General features: G+C 48.8%; 1 protein-coding gene across 1 annotated transcript; it reads left to right on the top strand.

Moving 5' to 3' along the window:
• The first annotated feature begins 6233 nt into the window (after positions 1-6233).
• Positions 6234-7841, top strand: C9H21orf140 (chromosome 9 C21orf140 homolog). Its single transcript, XM_047564625.1, has one exon. The coding sequence runs from the start codon at positions 6874-6876 to the stop codon at positions 7627-7629; it is 756 nt and encodes a 251-aa protein (XP_047420581.1). The 5' UTR covers positions 6234-6873; the 3' UTR covers positions 7630-7841.
• Positions 7842-14108: the final 6267 nt, after the last annotated feature.

The raw sequence follows: 14108 nt of genomic DNA, 5'->3' as shown, positions 1-14108 counted from the left end.
CCTCACACAGAAGGGGGGCTGAGGCATCACCCTGAGCCTAGTGCCTGCCTTGGTGAATAACTGAACGGGGTGTGACAGGCCAACCCCTCTCTCCATTCCTTGATAATGGATCTGCTAGACTCTGGCTTACTAGAGTCGAGGGTCCCAGGAGCCTCACTTCCTCATCTGTGTGACTCAGGGTTCAGCACCAACCTCCATGGGCTCGGTTAGCAGTGCAAACAGCTAGATGGTGGGGGTTCTCGACTTGGCTTCCCTTAGAAACCGCTGGAAGCCTGTGGAGACCTCGAGCTCACCACAGAACATGAGGATTCTCACCTTGGGCCCTGGCGTCAGTCATCCGGTAAAACCCCACACCACGTCTCCAAGTGCCCGCTGGGCCCACTGTTCCAGGTGGGGCCCTGAAGAAGCCTGTGGCTGCCATGTTCTGTCCCAGGGAGGGCCCAGGATGAGCCAGAGGCATTTCGCCGGAGCCAGACAAGGAGGTTGAGGAGAACCGGGTGCTTACCCTGACTAATGATTCCAGCAGCTTCCGGGTGGGAAGAGGGCCCAAGGGCTGCTGGGGGCAGTGCTGTCACCCCGCACTGGCAGCGTGCCCGTTTCTCACGGCTGCTCAGAAGGTGAGAAAGCAGGAGCACATCTGGAACTGGGTGCACACCAGCAGGCCCAGGTGTCTCCAGTCCACACACGCACGTGCACACTACACAGGATGCACACTCGGACACGCGCGCACACGTTCCCCCCATGCAGTCCCCGCCTCCCCAGGCTCTGCTCTCTCCCAGAACCTCAGAAGAGGGGAAGCCCTGAAGAGGGACTTGGCAACAAGGGAAGGGGAGGGGGAGGCCTCCGGTGGAGGAGGACAGTCAGAGAGGCTGGACATTTGGCTCAAGGAGGCTGCAGGGGGATGGCAGCAATGGCAGATGCAGGAGGTTCTGAGTGGACCTGGCCATCATCTCGCCATGCTTTGCTTGAGCCCAGAGCAGCTACTTCGGTTCCTGTGCAAGAGCAATTCCTGCCCAGACTCCAGCCCGGCCTCTCGCTGGGTGGATGAGGGTGGGGCGCTGGAGGAGTCCCTGCAGAGCCCTCTCGGCCATCCCCTTACATGCCGCGACCTTCCCCCACTGTGTGCCACCTGCTGTCCCAGGCTAAGGCCTGACAGGTGCTCCTCAGAGTCCACCTGAGTGTCTGAGGGAAGCTCGGTCTACAGCTTCCAGGATCTCCTGAGTCTTCCTCAGGATGGTGTCCTCCAAACCCAGGACCTCTGTGCCTGCTCTAAAATGACCCCCGAGGCGTCTGAGTGTGTGCATTCTATATCCAATTGGCACCAGCGTTTTCGAGGGGAACGTTTAGCTCAGATGTGGCTGCTGGCCTCTCATTCCGGGTCATCCTTGTCTGTGCATCTGCACATCCACTCGCATAGGTAGGAGAAGATATTCATCCCGGCATTGTTTGAAACAGCGAAGACCCTGAAACCATCTAAACAGCCACAGAATAGGAGACTCGGGCCACGTCCATGCGATGCAATACAATCAAACGATTTTTAAAATAAGACTTTTTCAGTCTTGACGTGGGAAAATGTCCACGAGGGATCCTTAGACTTATAAAAGCAACTTACAGAGAGGCATATGGACTATGATACATGTTTAGGTTTTTTTTTTTTCTAAATCAAACTTCTGTTTGTGGATGTATATATACACTTGTATATCCAAGCAAAAAATGAATAAACACAGAACACATTCCAACAGCAGTTCTCTGGAGCAGGGAAGCTATCCGACCGGAAATGATCTCCAGGGCTGATGCACTGTGCTGGTAACTTCAAAGGTAGTGAAGACTTTTTCTTTAAATTTCAATTCTGACAGGTAATCGATCCCCTTTCCCCTCTAACCCCCACCCCTCGGCAGCCCTCCAGATGTTCAGCGATAAACCTGGGCATAGTAAAAAGGTAATGCGTTTATCTGAGCATTCAGAACCCATGGATTGGGCAGCCCTAGGCTACCATCCCATCAGCACCCCACTGAGGGGGCTGGAGGGGAAACTTCCAGAGGTGTTCAGGGAGGCAAGGCAGAGATGTCCAGCTGAGGATGGGTTTGTACCCTGATAAATCCACTGTGAACCAAAAATACCGGAAGTCCAGTCAATGCATTTGGTCACCTGACCTGCCAAACATCATGTGCCAAACAACACAGCACACGGTCGAGTCCGGGGCACTCCTCCTCTTGATCTTGTGGCTGCCTGGGAGCTGCGGCTCACTTCTGTTGCCCAATATCAAGAGTATCTTACCCCATGTTGCCAGCCTGGGGAAAGAGCCAAAACCAGATTCAAAGTACAATTTCTGATGAACAGAAATTGCTTTCACACAATCGCAGTCAAAAAAAATCTCAAGTCAGAGTATCTGCCATTGATGGGTTAAAGTGGAAAGGCCTCAGTGAAGGTCAGTGTGATAGTTTCGGATTGGTTGCATTTAAGTTTTGTGTTACTATTTCTGTTGAGTTGAGCTTTGGTTTGCTTACACAGGAATCCAAGGTCCTGCAGCTGTCTCAACCTAATGAACTTCCAGTTTTTTCATTTACGTATTTATTTTGAACACTGGCTGTGTTAGTCATCTTTCTATCACTATAACAAATTGCCTGAGGTAAACAACTTAAAAGAAGGAAAGGTTTATTTTGGCTTATTGTTTCAGAGCTTCCATTCCATGGTTGTTTGGTCCTGTTGCTTTGGACCTGTGGCTGAACAGAACATCATGGCAGGAGTGTGGTGCAGGAAGCTGTTCACCTCATGGTGGCTGGGAAATAAAAGAGAGAGAAGATGGGGCAGGGTCCTCATATCCCCTTCAAGGGCATGCCCCAGTGGTCTAGCCTCTTCCCACTAAGCCCCACTTCCTAAAGCTCTGCCACCTCCTAACAGCACCACAGGCTAGGGACCAACCCTTTAACGTGGGACATTTTGGATCCAAGCCATAGCAGTGAGGATACCTGAAACACCAGGAAGCCCTCTCACTCCTCAGGTACCCTTGTGAAGAGACCACTTAGCAAACAGGAAGACAGCACATAAACAAAGTGACCCGGTGCCCTCGCCCTAAATGCCATTCTCACACAGACACTGGTCCCTCCTGCCTCCCCCGATTTGTGGTCACTTCTCTGTGTCCCTGTTCAGCCCGTCCACCACTCAACAGGGAAACCTTCAAAGATGGTGACCACAGTCCCCCTGAAACCACCATCAGCTGCCCATTCTCCCGGGTCTAGGAAAGCACTAGAGAAAAATTTTCCCAGCACTTTTTATAAAGCCCAGTAAGGAAGACTTTATTCAAGGGGAGACTTTGGTGCCAGATATGGGGTCACTACCTGTGAAGACACGCCTCAGTTGACAAGCTGTCTGCTCCCCACTGCCACCCATCCTGGGCTCTTGTGCTGCGACCCCGTCCACTTCCTCCTGCAAAGCCATGGCCACCCGGGCTCCCACCCCTGTGTGGAGACCCCTGATTCTTCTTTCCCATAAGACGACAGCGTCCTTGCGGGGGACACTGCAGCCACTCCACAATTTACGCAGAGCCTGGAACCTGCAGGTAGGTACACAAGATTTGTTGACGAAATAGAGAAATAGGAATGATGGAGGGAAGGGAACATCTTCCATTTTAACCCTAAGGAGGACATTTTATTTTCTTTCATCATTGGTCAGTTCGTGATGTCTTACTTTCATTTAGTTTTATCTTGCTTATTGCTCCTCTCCACCATCACTTTTCCTTTTCTCTGCCGTCACTGCCAGATCTGAGGGTCTGTCGACCCAGCCAATCCCTCTCTACAAGGATGGCAGCCACTGATTAAGCCCTGTGCAAGCAGAGTGTATATGCTACTTCCTTAGTCCCCAACTCAGCACTTGGAGGCAGGCGTTCTCCCCATTATACAGACTGGGAAGTCACGGTTGGTGAGGAGTGCGACTGAGATTAGGCCCTGAACTTACCTGGTACCAGAGCCTCTGCTCACTACAGTGCTCAGAGTGCCTCTCCTTCACGACACGGCCCAGTAGGCCAGGCACACACCACCACCTGGGCCTGACATCTGCTTGGACCTTCCATCCTGGCATTTCCCACTCTGAAAAAGATCCTCAAAAGGAAGGCAAGACAAATGCTTCTGCTTCTTAACTGGCAGAATACTGCAATGTGCCCTTCAAAGGCACCCCCAATAGTGACTAATTTTTTTTAGTATTTGTATGGTTCTGTTGTTTCAGTTTTGTATCATTATGAACCCACATATTTTTACAGGATCGTTGCACTTGAGTCTACTGCAGTTGTTGTTTATTGATGTTCACATTCTGACATCCTTGGCCATCCTTTTCATTGACACCTGGATCCTTTTGACAGGACCTGGTATCTTTGATGGCTTCTGTTATGTTTGGTTCTGGAATGTCTCCCACAGGCTTGTGTGTTGAACGAAGACTTGGTCCCCAGAGCAGCAATGTCCAGAGGTGGGGATTTGGGGAATTCGGGGAAATTATTGGGTCATGAGGGCTCTGGCCTCATCAGCGGATTAATCCATTGAGGATTCAGAGCTAGATGGATTATTGGGAAGTGGCAGAAACTGGAGGAGGTGGAAACTCGTTAGAGGGAGTAGGTCCTTGGGGACTATATCTTGTCCCCAGTCCTTTCTCCTCTGTCTGTTTCTGAGGTGGAATGAACTTAGCAACTTTTTTCTACGCCCTATCGCCATGATGTTCTGCCTCACCTCAGGCCCAAGCCTGGAGCTCGCCAACCATGGAACGGAATCTCTGAGCCAAAATAAGTCTTTCTTCCTTTAAGTTGTTTTTCTCAGTCATTTTGCCTCTCAGTGAAAAATTAATGATCACAGCCTCTGTGCCTTCAGGCTGAGCAAGATGCATCACTTCCTCCTGTACAATTTCCCTCCCTAGACCTATAATCAAAGGAGCCCTGATTCCTAGGAAATGATATTTAGAGACCAGGAGATACGGGTAGAAGCAGACACTGTTACTGGGTTGTTTTTGCTGTTAGGTCTTTTCAGCAGGGAGAGGTAGGAAATGTGTATTTTTCAAAAAGAAAAATTAACCATGAATTCATACTACTATCTTCAATTCCTTCCTATTTGAATTTTTTTTAGGCTGCAAATCTCGGAGTACTAACAACACTATAAACTTATTTATCTGAAAAAATTTTATGGACCTTAAACATGGATGTAAGTTTCAAAATAATAACACCAGTATTGTTACTAATGGTAAGATTGATGATTACACTGTAAGATTTCACGTGTTTTTCTTTGTCCTCAACATATGTGCCACCAGAGAATGTAAAATAAAAACACTTACAGAGTCACTTAGAGTAAATGTATGCTGTGATTTTGTCACTGACATGATAAACAGCTTAGTTGATGTTTGTCTTCTTTTTATCTGTAGAGATCATTTTATTTTTCCTTTTGATTTTCTTTCGTAAGTATAAGATGTGTTTCTTTTCCAAAGTTAAAACCATAAAACAAGAGACCTTCCGAGAAGCCTCAAGTTCTGTCTTTCCTCACTCCCTTTCTCTCCCTCCACTCCACGGTGGCATTTTTAATTGATATTTGCTTATTATTCTGTTGTTTCTGTGTAAAAATAAAAGACCATGTGTGTGTGTGCGTGTTGGCACCACATGAATGACAGTGCTTCCTACTCGTCCTCCTGGGCTTCCGAAGCATCTCCCACATCCGGGGCCTCGCCTTGGATTTCATTCCTGGTCCTCACAGCGTTTCTTTGACTCTGCATTCCAGGCCACGAGTTCCCGTGGGGTGGAGGGGGAGACCCAGGGAGCGGAGCAGAGGATGCTGGGACCACCATCGCCCCCTCAATCGGAGCAACCACACTCTGTTCCAGGCCTTTGACATACACATCAAATTTGGTCTGAAAAGTGGTTTCCACTAACTGAAGGAAAACTCCTAAGAGAAAATGACCAGGCGTCAACTGCCGACTTCTGGCCTCTGGAAGTGGCTGCGTGGAGGCCACAGGCTCCATGCTAACTCCCAGGATGCCATGGGCACCCCGTCGGGGGTTGCCTGAACTTTGGTCCCAAGAAAACCCTGGTGGAGGAGAAGGGGGACACCCCATCCATCCCCCTGGCAAGCACATCTTCACCAGAAGGAGCTCCTTATGCACATTTATAAAATGTCTTGGATTAAAGTGATAAGAAAACACAAAGGAAATTGAAGAGGTTGCTAAAGATCAAAGCGAACTGTCATTTTGCCCTGAATATATAAAATTAAAAATGCTCTCCATATATGGCATTAGTTGACCTCAAGAACTGGCAGCCCCCATGGAAGATAGGTGTGCAGACTGAGACTCTTTTGCTCTTTGTTATAGCCTCCTTCTGCTACCCCTACAAAACAAACAAACCAACAAGACCCACTCTTGATTGTGCAAGTGGGCAGGCAGCTGGCACAAACCTCACAGACACAGACCTACACCCCCAAAGCCCAGGCTCACTGGACATGTCACGACTGTTACCCAGTGCTTGTGACTAGTTCATAGTAGGTGCTCAGTAAATATTTCTGGAATGGACAAAGGAATGTAAATGAGTGTTTCTATCCTAAAGAACCAAATGGATGGAGGAAACGTGGTTCATCACTGTGAAAAGATTGCCAGTCTCTGTCCCAGACCTAGTACAGAAGTGACGTTGAAGTGGCATTTTCTGAGGTCAGCATTTTCCGAGGTCAGCATTTTCCATTCCCATAACACATAGCCCAGACAGAAATGGTTCCAAGTCTGTGTCCCATGATGCTTTGAATCTGAAGTGTAGCTATGGGGCTGGTGTGGCTATGAGGAAGCCCTTTATGAGGTCATCATGTCACCCTTGCCAGTCCCCAGAGAGAGAGCAACATGTCAAGCACTTGAGGCCCCACAATGCCTCACCTCATGAACCCTCTTCTAAAAAGCATCATTATCAGAGGTCAATTTGATAGCGTCAGGAGGAGGCAATGCCTCCAATATCTAAAAACCCTGAGGACACTGCAGTATGATGGATTTCAGACCATATATCTTGGGGAAACTGATATCCCAGAAAGCCTGGTAACTGGAGAGGACCTTAGTAATGGATATTTCGTGCAAACTCCAACGTGGTGTATCGTGCATGCCGGTGGTAGCCAAGGATGGCTGCCTTGGAAATATCGGTTGTTCCTCAGAGATGAACTCTGTATCAAACAAGAAAGCAACCTCTTCCTCGAGTTCTGTGAGGTGGTGAAGAAGAACTATGGGAAGTGTGCTGTTGTGGTCAAAGGGAGAGGGCCACAGGAGGAGAGGAGTCCCGCGGAACACAGAGAGGCAGAGGTCCAGCCCAGCAGCCCAGCAGTCATTAATTTAACAAGCATAGTGTGCTGCCCAGAGGTGGCCAGGTCCTACGGCCATAAACTGCTCTGCCTGCCTTCCCATTATAACTACCTGAACCCCTTGGACTCAGCCTGGTCTTCTCTGAAATGGTTTATCATCAATAACAGGAGAGAGTTTAGTCTGCAATCCATTGACAGTGTCTATTCCTACCAGTTTATACTTTTGAGTGATTTAATTAGCAAAGGGCTTGAAAGGATAAACCTAAGCAAGTGGAAAACACTAACAAACAAAGTTCGGAGGTGGGAAAATTATTATCTTGGGAAATTTTCTTAAGGACAGTTCCTCCAACAAGATGCGAGGCCCTGCCACACGTACGGTCTGCACCTCCAGTTCTGCTGAGCTTGATTCTGGACTATGGCAGCAGCAACACCTCAGCAGTGACCTCAGGGTTCTGTGAGGCCAGAGAAGATCCTGAGGACTTTGGATGGTCCTGAGCTTACTGGGGGCTTCATTAAAGCTTGTTGGTAATTTAGGGGTCTCCACTCTCATCGAGTTAAGCCGCTTTGAGGGTTTTGTCAACGGGAGGGTTAGGGCCAACCAACCCAAAGAAGGGTGGCCAGCGAGGGTGGGTAAGGTTAAAGCTGGTGTGGTCAAATCCATAGGCCCAAGAATAAACAGAGCCAAGGGCAGTTGCAAAGAAGTGAAAAGTAAGACTATGGCCAGCAGCTTCAGCCCACTAACAACGTCCAGGGAGCCGCTTGCCATCCCCAAGAGGCTCCATCCACACGGCGGTCAAGTGAGATGCTGTCTTTCCTATTGTCCCTCTGTCCTCACCAGCAGGGTGCTGGAGGGTGAGTGAGAGGCATCCAAGGGGATGGAACCCCATCCAGCCCCTGAGGCAGGTTGGTGGTCCCAACGAAAGGGCTGGGGAGAGATGACAGGTGATTCAGGTGGCACCAATGAGCTCTGTGGGACCCATTTACCCAACCACCCTCCATCCAACTCCAAGAATCCTAGCGGGAAGTCACCAGCGTTTGCCATGGAGCTTCTCAGGACCCACAACTGAGACACCTGGTTGGTACAGCACCGTGCTATCCAAGTTTGGGGCCACCCCTAATGTAGGCTCTAACTTTTTACATTTACAGAAAAAAATTCCTGACCACCATTAAACATATCATAAAGGCACTCTTGTGTCTATATGTGCAGGCAGTAATTTTACCACAGAAGTAATCACCCCGAGGAGTGTGGAAAGTAACTCATGTGGGATAATAAGTAAGGTGGGGGTACATGGGAACTCAGTGCTTTTGCTCAATTTTGCTGTGAGCCTAAAATACAGCTCAAAAAATAAAGTCTATTTAGAAATAATTAGGAAAGTTTTTATTCAATTCCTGAAAGACTTGGCTATGCAGAAGATTGTGAGACCAGGTTCCTGACAGCAAAGGGCAGAAAGCAATATTTTCTTTCTTTGTCTTCTTTCCCTCCTGAACCTCCTGGTATTATTCAGAAAGACTACTACATCAGATGAAAATTGATATTCAGTGCTTTTTTGGCAACTAAGTGGTAGACGTCTGCAGCTTTGGGTTGTTATAAAGGGAATCCTAGTGTGCGTTTTAACTGGGGGATAGAATATCCCCAAAAGAGCCAGCCACTCAGAACCATGAAGTTGAGTTGCTGCGGATCTCACTTTGGGGCTAATGGTGCTGAATCACTTTGCTGTGGCTGCCGTATACCATAAACATGGGAGCTGAAAATAATGGGAAGTGATTCTCCCCTAATTCTGGGGCCAGAGGTCAGAAACCAATTCCAGTGACCTAAAATGAAGGTCTTAACAGGGCAGCACCCCCTGAAGTTTCAGGGCCCATGTTCTTTGCTTCTTCCAGCCTTAGATGGCCTCCAGGATTCCTTGTGGCCCATCACGATCTTCTCCTCCTCTGTGCAAATCTCCCTGTGTCTCCCTCTTACTCTCCTCTCTGTTTTTAGGGCCACACAAATAGTCCAAAATCATCTTTGCGTTCTAAAACTCTTAACTTGACCACCTATGAAAAGACTTCCCTATAATTCTCTGGCTCCAGGAATTAGGTCTGGGATCCCTTTGGGGTTCATCATTTGGCCCTGTTGCTAATAAATATCTTATTCCTCCAATTGAAATTCTGCATTTCCCATGGGCGATTAGCCCCATGAGACAACTCTTCTTGGGCAGTGTTTTTGTAGTGGCCTTCTCTCTTATGTCACATCTGCTTTAGGATTTAAATGCCTTGAGAGAAAGCTAATAGTATTTAGGCTTCCTTGGTCACTTCAACGTACTGCCGCTGTGCAAGTCCAAGAGTAAGTGGCCTGACTTTTGGGTTACAAGTGGGTTTTGTTTCAACGCCACACTTATCATACACCTGCACAGAGGCCTGTGGTGATAAACCCCAACAGCTACACAGGGAGCCAGCTAGAGATGGGTGTGTGGCATCCCAACAGGAAGAGTTGGCTTCTGCTCCTAAACCTCATGTCACTATTGTGCGTGTGTCTGGATGAGTCAGTTACTTATTTAATTAAACGAGTTCACCTGTGATTCCAATGGCTGGCAATGTAGGATTTACTAGTATCTGTAGATGTCATAGGTGGGAAAACCTGAGCTACAGAGATCAGGTAGCTTGCTGCCTTGAGAGGAGCTAAGACTGCAAGCCAGAGCTCCTGGCCAGCGCCATTATTCAACCTGCCTCTTCCCAACGAGAGCTCGTTCCATCCTCAGGACAACCCCACCAGGTGGATGCTCATCTCCCCACTTCTGAGAGGAGGAAACTGAGACATGAGCAAGTCACCAAGGCTGTGAGAGTCTCAAACCCAGGCTCCTGACAGCTACGTTGAGCTTGGCTGTTGAAGCCCAGGTTTTCTTATCACAACAGATATCAGCTGGCAAAATGACCATCTCCAGTGGGACATCACAACAAAAGTGCATTTCTGTGCAAAACTGAGGAGGCAAAAACCTTTTCAAAATACGCTATTTTGCAGTGAGAAAAATAATCGTATGTTTTTAGGCTATCAGATGAACAAGATAAACCAACAGGAGCTATTTTTGTTTGAGAACCAAAACAATGTAATAAAATGGGTTTAGAATTCCATTCCTTTGAGGCCTTGTTTAATCATTAGAAAAGCAAGCAGAGCAAAGAGGACATCAATATAACCAGAGAGATCAAAGAAGCCACCTTCAATGTGCAATTGAATTAGTTACAGAGGATTGCATTCATAATTGTGAAATGTTGGTTTGTAGTAAGCATGGAAACTTCCAGCAGATGTTGTGCTTTGGGAATCGAATGAACCTAGCTGGAATCTCAAGTCTGCAGTTTATTAGCTAACTTGTCCTCTGGACAAGTTGCTTTACTTTCCTGAGGCTCAATGAACTCATTAGTAAAATAGGTTGAGGGCTTTAAAATAGTGTCATATGTGCCAAGTCACTACATTTCTGGCACAAACTGAATGTTCACAAAACTGAAGCTCGTGTTATTACTGTCCAGGTCCAGGTCAAAGCAAATGTGTCCACAATTAGACCTAATGCCACTGACCTCATTTCCCTTTTACTCTTTGAGGAAAATCTTTGCTTCCTTTTATCACCAGGATGTAAGAGTAGACACATCTTAAGATACTTTGATCAAAGGAAACTTTGTTCTCTGGGATTTCTTTTTAAGACCATCTGCAATAGATTAGGGAATTAATAATAAGAGGTTTCTTCTGGTGTGGGTGGGACAGAGAGACTGGTGAGTCCAGCCCAGAATCTCTGGAAATCACGTTTTGTGCATTGTATGAAATTACCAGTGGGTGACAATATATGAGCCACACATCTATAGACAAGTCCTCTGGAACCGTCTATGATGTTGATGGCGCTATGCTTCTGAGTGGTAGCTGATGGAACATCTTGTCCTCTCTGGCCTTTGTCACCACCAATGGTCAGATCTCCATTCCCCGGGCATGCACCAAGGTGACCCAGAGCAGGTGATGCTTTAGAAAACAGAGCTGTCTCAGAATAAGCCCAGACATGCATGAGCAAGTGGACTCTGTGATTCCAGGGTGGATGGAGCCCCACTGGCCAACCAGGGGGCCAGGCTGCCCACCCAGGAGGTACACATTCTTTCTACGTGTTATGTTTTTACCACATGCCCACTGTCCTTTACGTGCTTGACCTCATTCTCTTCAGACAACCACTTCGTACAGTAGACACGACAGTGATCCTTAAGCTCATTTTACAAAACAAACATACAAACCAACCCAGGTCGGGGCAGTAACTCATTCATCTAGATCCACGCACATCAGTGATGGGAACTCAGAACCAGAACTCAAGTCTTCCTGGCAGGAAGCCCTGGGGCACATCTGGCACTGACTGCATGTGTGAGTCAAGATTAGATTGGACTCTGAGCAGTCTGCTGACATGTGAACAGCATAGGGACCCCACACCTATCACCAAAAATAAGCAGTGCCACGGCGACAGTTCAGGGGTGACATGATGGACCCCTGGTCATCAAGAGCCCAGGATTTTATCTTCATTACCGTATACTTGGTTCAGGCCTCAGAGTCACCTAGTCATGGAGTCCAAAGTTGCTGCTGAACAAGCCATTGCATTAGCATTCCAGGTAGCAGAGAAGGAGAAAGGAAGGAGAGAGGGCTCACCTGTCCTCCTTGAACCTTCCAGGAAGATTCAACGCCACACTTAAACACAATTGGCCAGACTCAGTCACAAGGAGGCTTGGAAGCGTAGCCTTTCATTTGGGGGGCAATGTGGACAGGTAAAATTCGTGATTATTCCTAGGGAGGAGGCCTTTTGATGTGCATGACCAGCGGTCTCAACCACACTCCCTGCCCTCTTCCTTTGGTGGCACCAGCCATGCACTTACCACATCTTCCGGTGCCTTCTGTGTGCCTGGCAGTGCATGCAGGGCCAGGGGAACCAAGGGACAGAAGCCTGGACCCTCCAGGTTGGGTGGTTCCGCTCAGCTCGGAGCCCAGGGCCGGGGGCTGGGCCCCGTGGAGGATGCTACTAGCAGAAGTGACCATGGAGCCAAGAGCAGAGGGACAGTGGGGACTCATCCCGGGATTCACCAAATCACACGCTGCACCATCACCTCCTCACCCCGTCACCACAGCCTGGTGGTCCCTGTCATGCCAGGGGTGCCATCTGTTGGAGATCTTATGACTCAGTCTCCAAAGTACCGTGACCCTGGCCTGTCTTCCTTTCACATGACTCAGACCCACAGCACAGCAGGGACAACTAACTACAAGCCCTACAGAGCCTGACTCTGGCTCTGCCTCCCACCAGCTGGGGGCCGTTAGTGAGGCCAGGAACCTCTCTGAGCCTCTGTTTTCTGATTTGTGAAAAGGAGAGGATGCTAATGTTACCCTCTGGGAATTCCTCCTGAGGTGACGCATGCAAATAAAGCGGGCTTGCTCCCTTCCCTCTCTCTGCCAATCACGGACCGGCTCAGCTGCTGGCTCTCCCTTTGCTCACAGCTAAAGAGGGCATCTCTCGGAGGAGGGGCACGCAGCGCCTCCCAGAGAATCACCTGGGAATGCTCGACCCACAAGTTCCTGGCCTCGTTCCCACTGGATCTACCAGCCCAGAAACCCCTCCCTGTTCTCTCCTTCCGGACTCTCCCAAGTCACTCGCCCAGCTTCCTGCTCAAACAGACTTTCACCAAGGAGCCCGTCTCTGGCATGGCAGGAAGAACCCCCATCTATCTTGATCATTTGGGTGTTTCTGGCAATGAATGTGAGCTCTCCCAGGTTGGGCCTGGGTACCCCCTACCTCTGTGCCCTTGGGGCTTAACCCAGAGCCGGGCAAGCTCAAGAACACTCATGTGATCATGCAAGTCCTGTAAAGGCCCGGAGACCTGGAGATCTTCAGGCATCTGTTTCCCTAATACAGGAGAAACTCTAGACAGCTTGGAGAGAGGTAACTGTTAGGTCGGAAATTAGGCGACTGTAGGGGGCACAGCTGAGCAGCTAGAACAAAGACCAGCCCACCAAAGGTGACCAGGAAGTTCGCAGCAAGGTGGATGGAAAGTTCCACTAACCCTTCACACCCACCTGTCACTCAACAGGAACCCCTCCCATCCTAGTCTATAAAAACCCTGGGCAGCCAGGGCCACTGTGATTTTCTCTGGGTCCCTATACCCCCAGGGGTCTGGGAATTTTTTCGCCTGAGAGTCAAATTCCAATAAAGCCTGCTTCGGCCACTTTTCTGTCCCATTTTATTTGGCTGCTATCTGTGGCCCGCCGAGCTTACATTCGGTCCTGCCGTTGAGCCCACCGAGCCGTCCGAGCGTACAGTAACCCCTTTCGAAGAATCCCAGATCATTTGGTTTCTGAACATTATGCCTCTGCCTCATTAAGCAGAGGGCATAAAATGGTCTAACCTCTTTTTTCTGACAAAGGTCATCACTATCGAAGCATCAAGTGGGTGCCTGGTGTAGGGCTATTGGCCACCACACTGCCTGGCACACGGAGAGAGTGAGTCCTCAGGCCTGGTCTGCTGGTCTTTCTTGCTTGAAGGCATTTCTTATGCCAACCGCCTTTCTTCCTTTCTGCTCCTAGTGTGCTGGAAGCTCGGAAGTCAAACAGAAGTGTTAGGGTACGTGTGAGCGGTAGGAGCTGCATGAGGGCTCGTGGGGTCCTCCTGGAGGCAGAGAAGGTGGGTTTGCTTATGCTCTCTGAGACATCTCTCAGGGTCCTGGGGACAGTTTGTCCATTCCTTACATATGTGTTCTCTCTTGTAGTCCAGAAAGCTGCTGGATAGCTGCAGGCCTGATGGGGGACCAGGCTGTGCTTTACCAACT

Source organism: Sciurus carolinensis, chromosome 9, assembly GCF_902686445.1.
Source record: "Sciurus carolinensis chromosome 9, mSciCar1.2, whole genome shotgun sequence".
Lineage (NCBI taxonomy): Eukaryota > Metazoa > Chordata > Mammalia > Rodentia > Sciuridae > Sciurus > Sciurus carolinensis.
Note: the sequence above shows the minus strand (reverse complement) of the source record. Positions and strands in the feature narration are given on the sequence as shown.

Coding starts and splice junctions, on each gene's coding strand:
- C9H21orf140 (XM_047564625.1), top strand. CDS start 6,874: ATGCCTCACCTCATGAACCCTCTTCTAAAAAGCATCATTATCAGAGGT.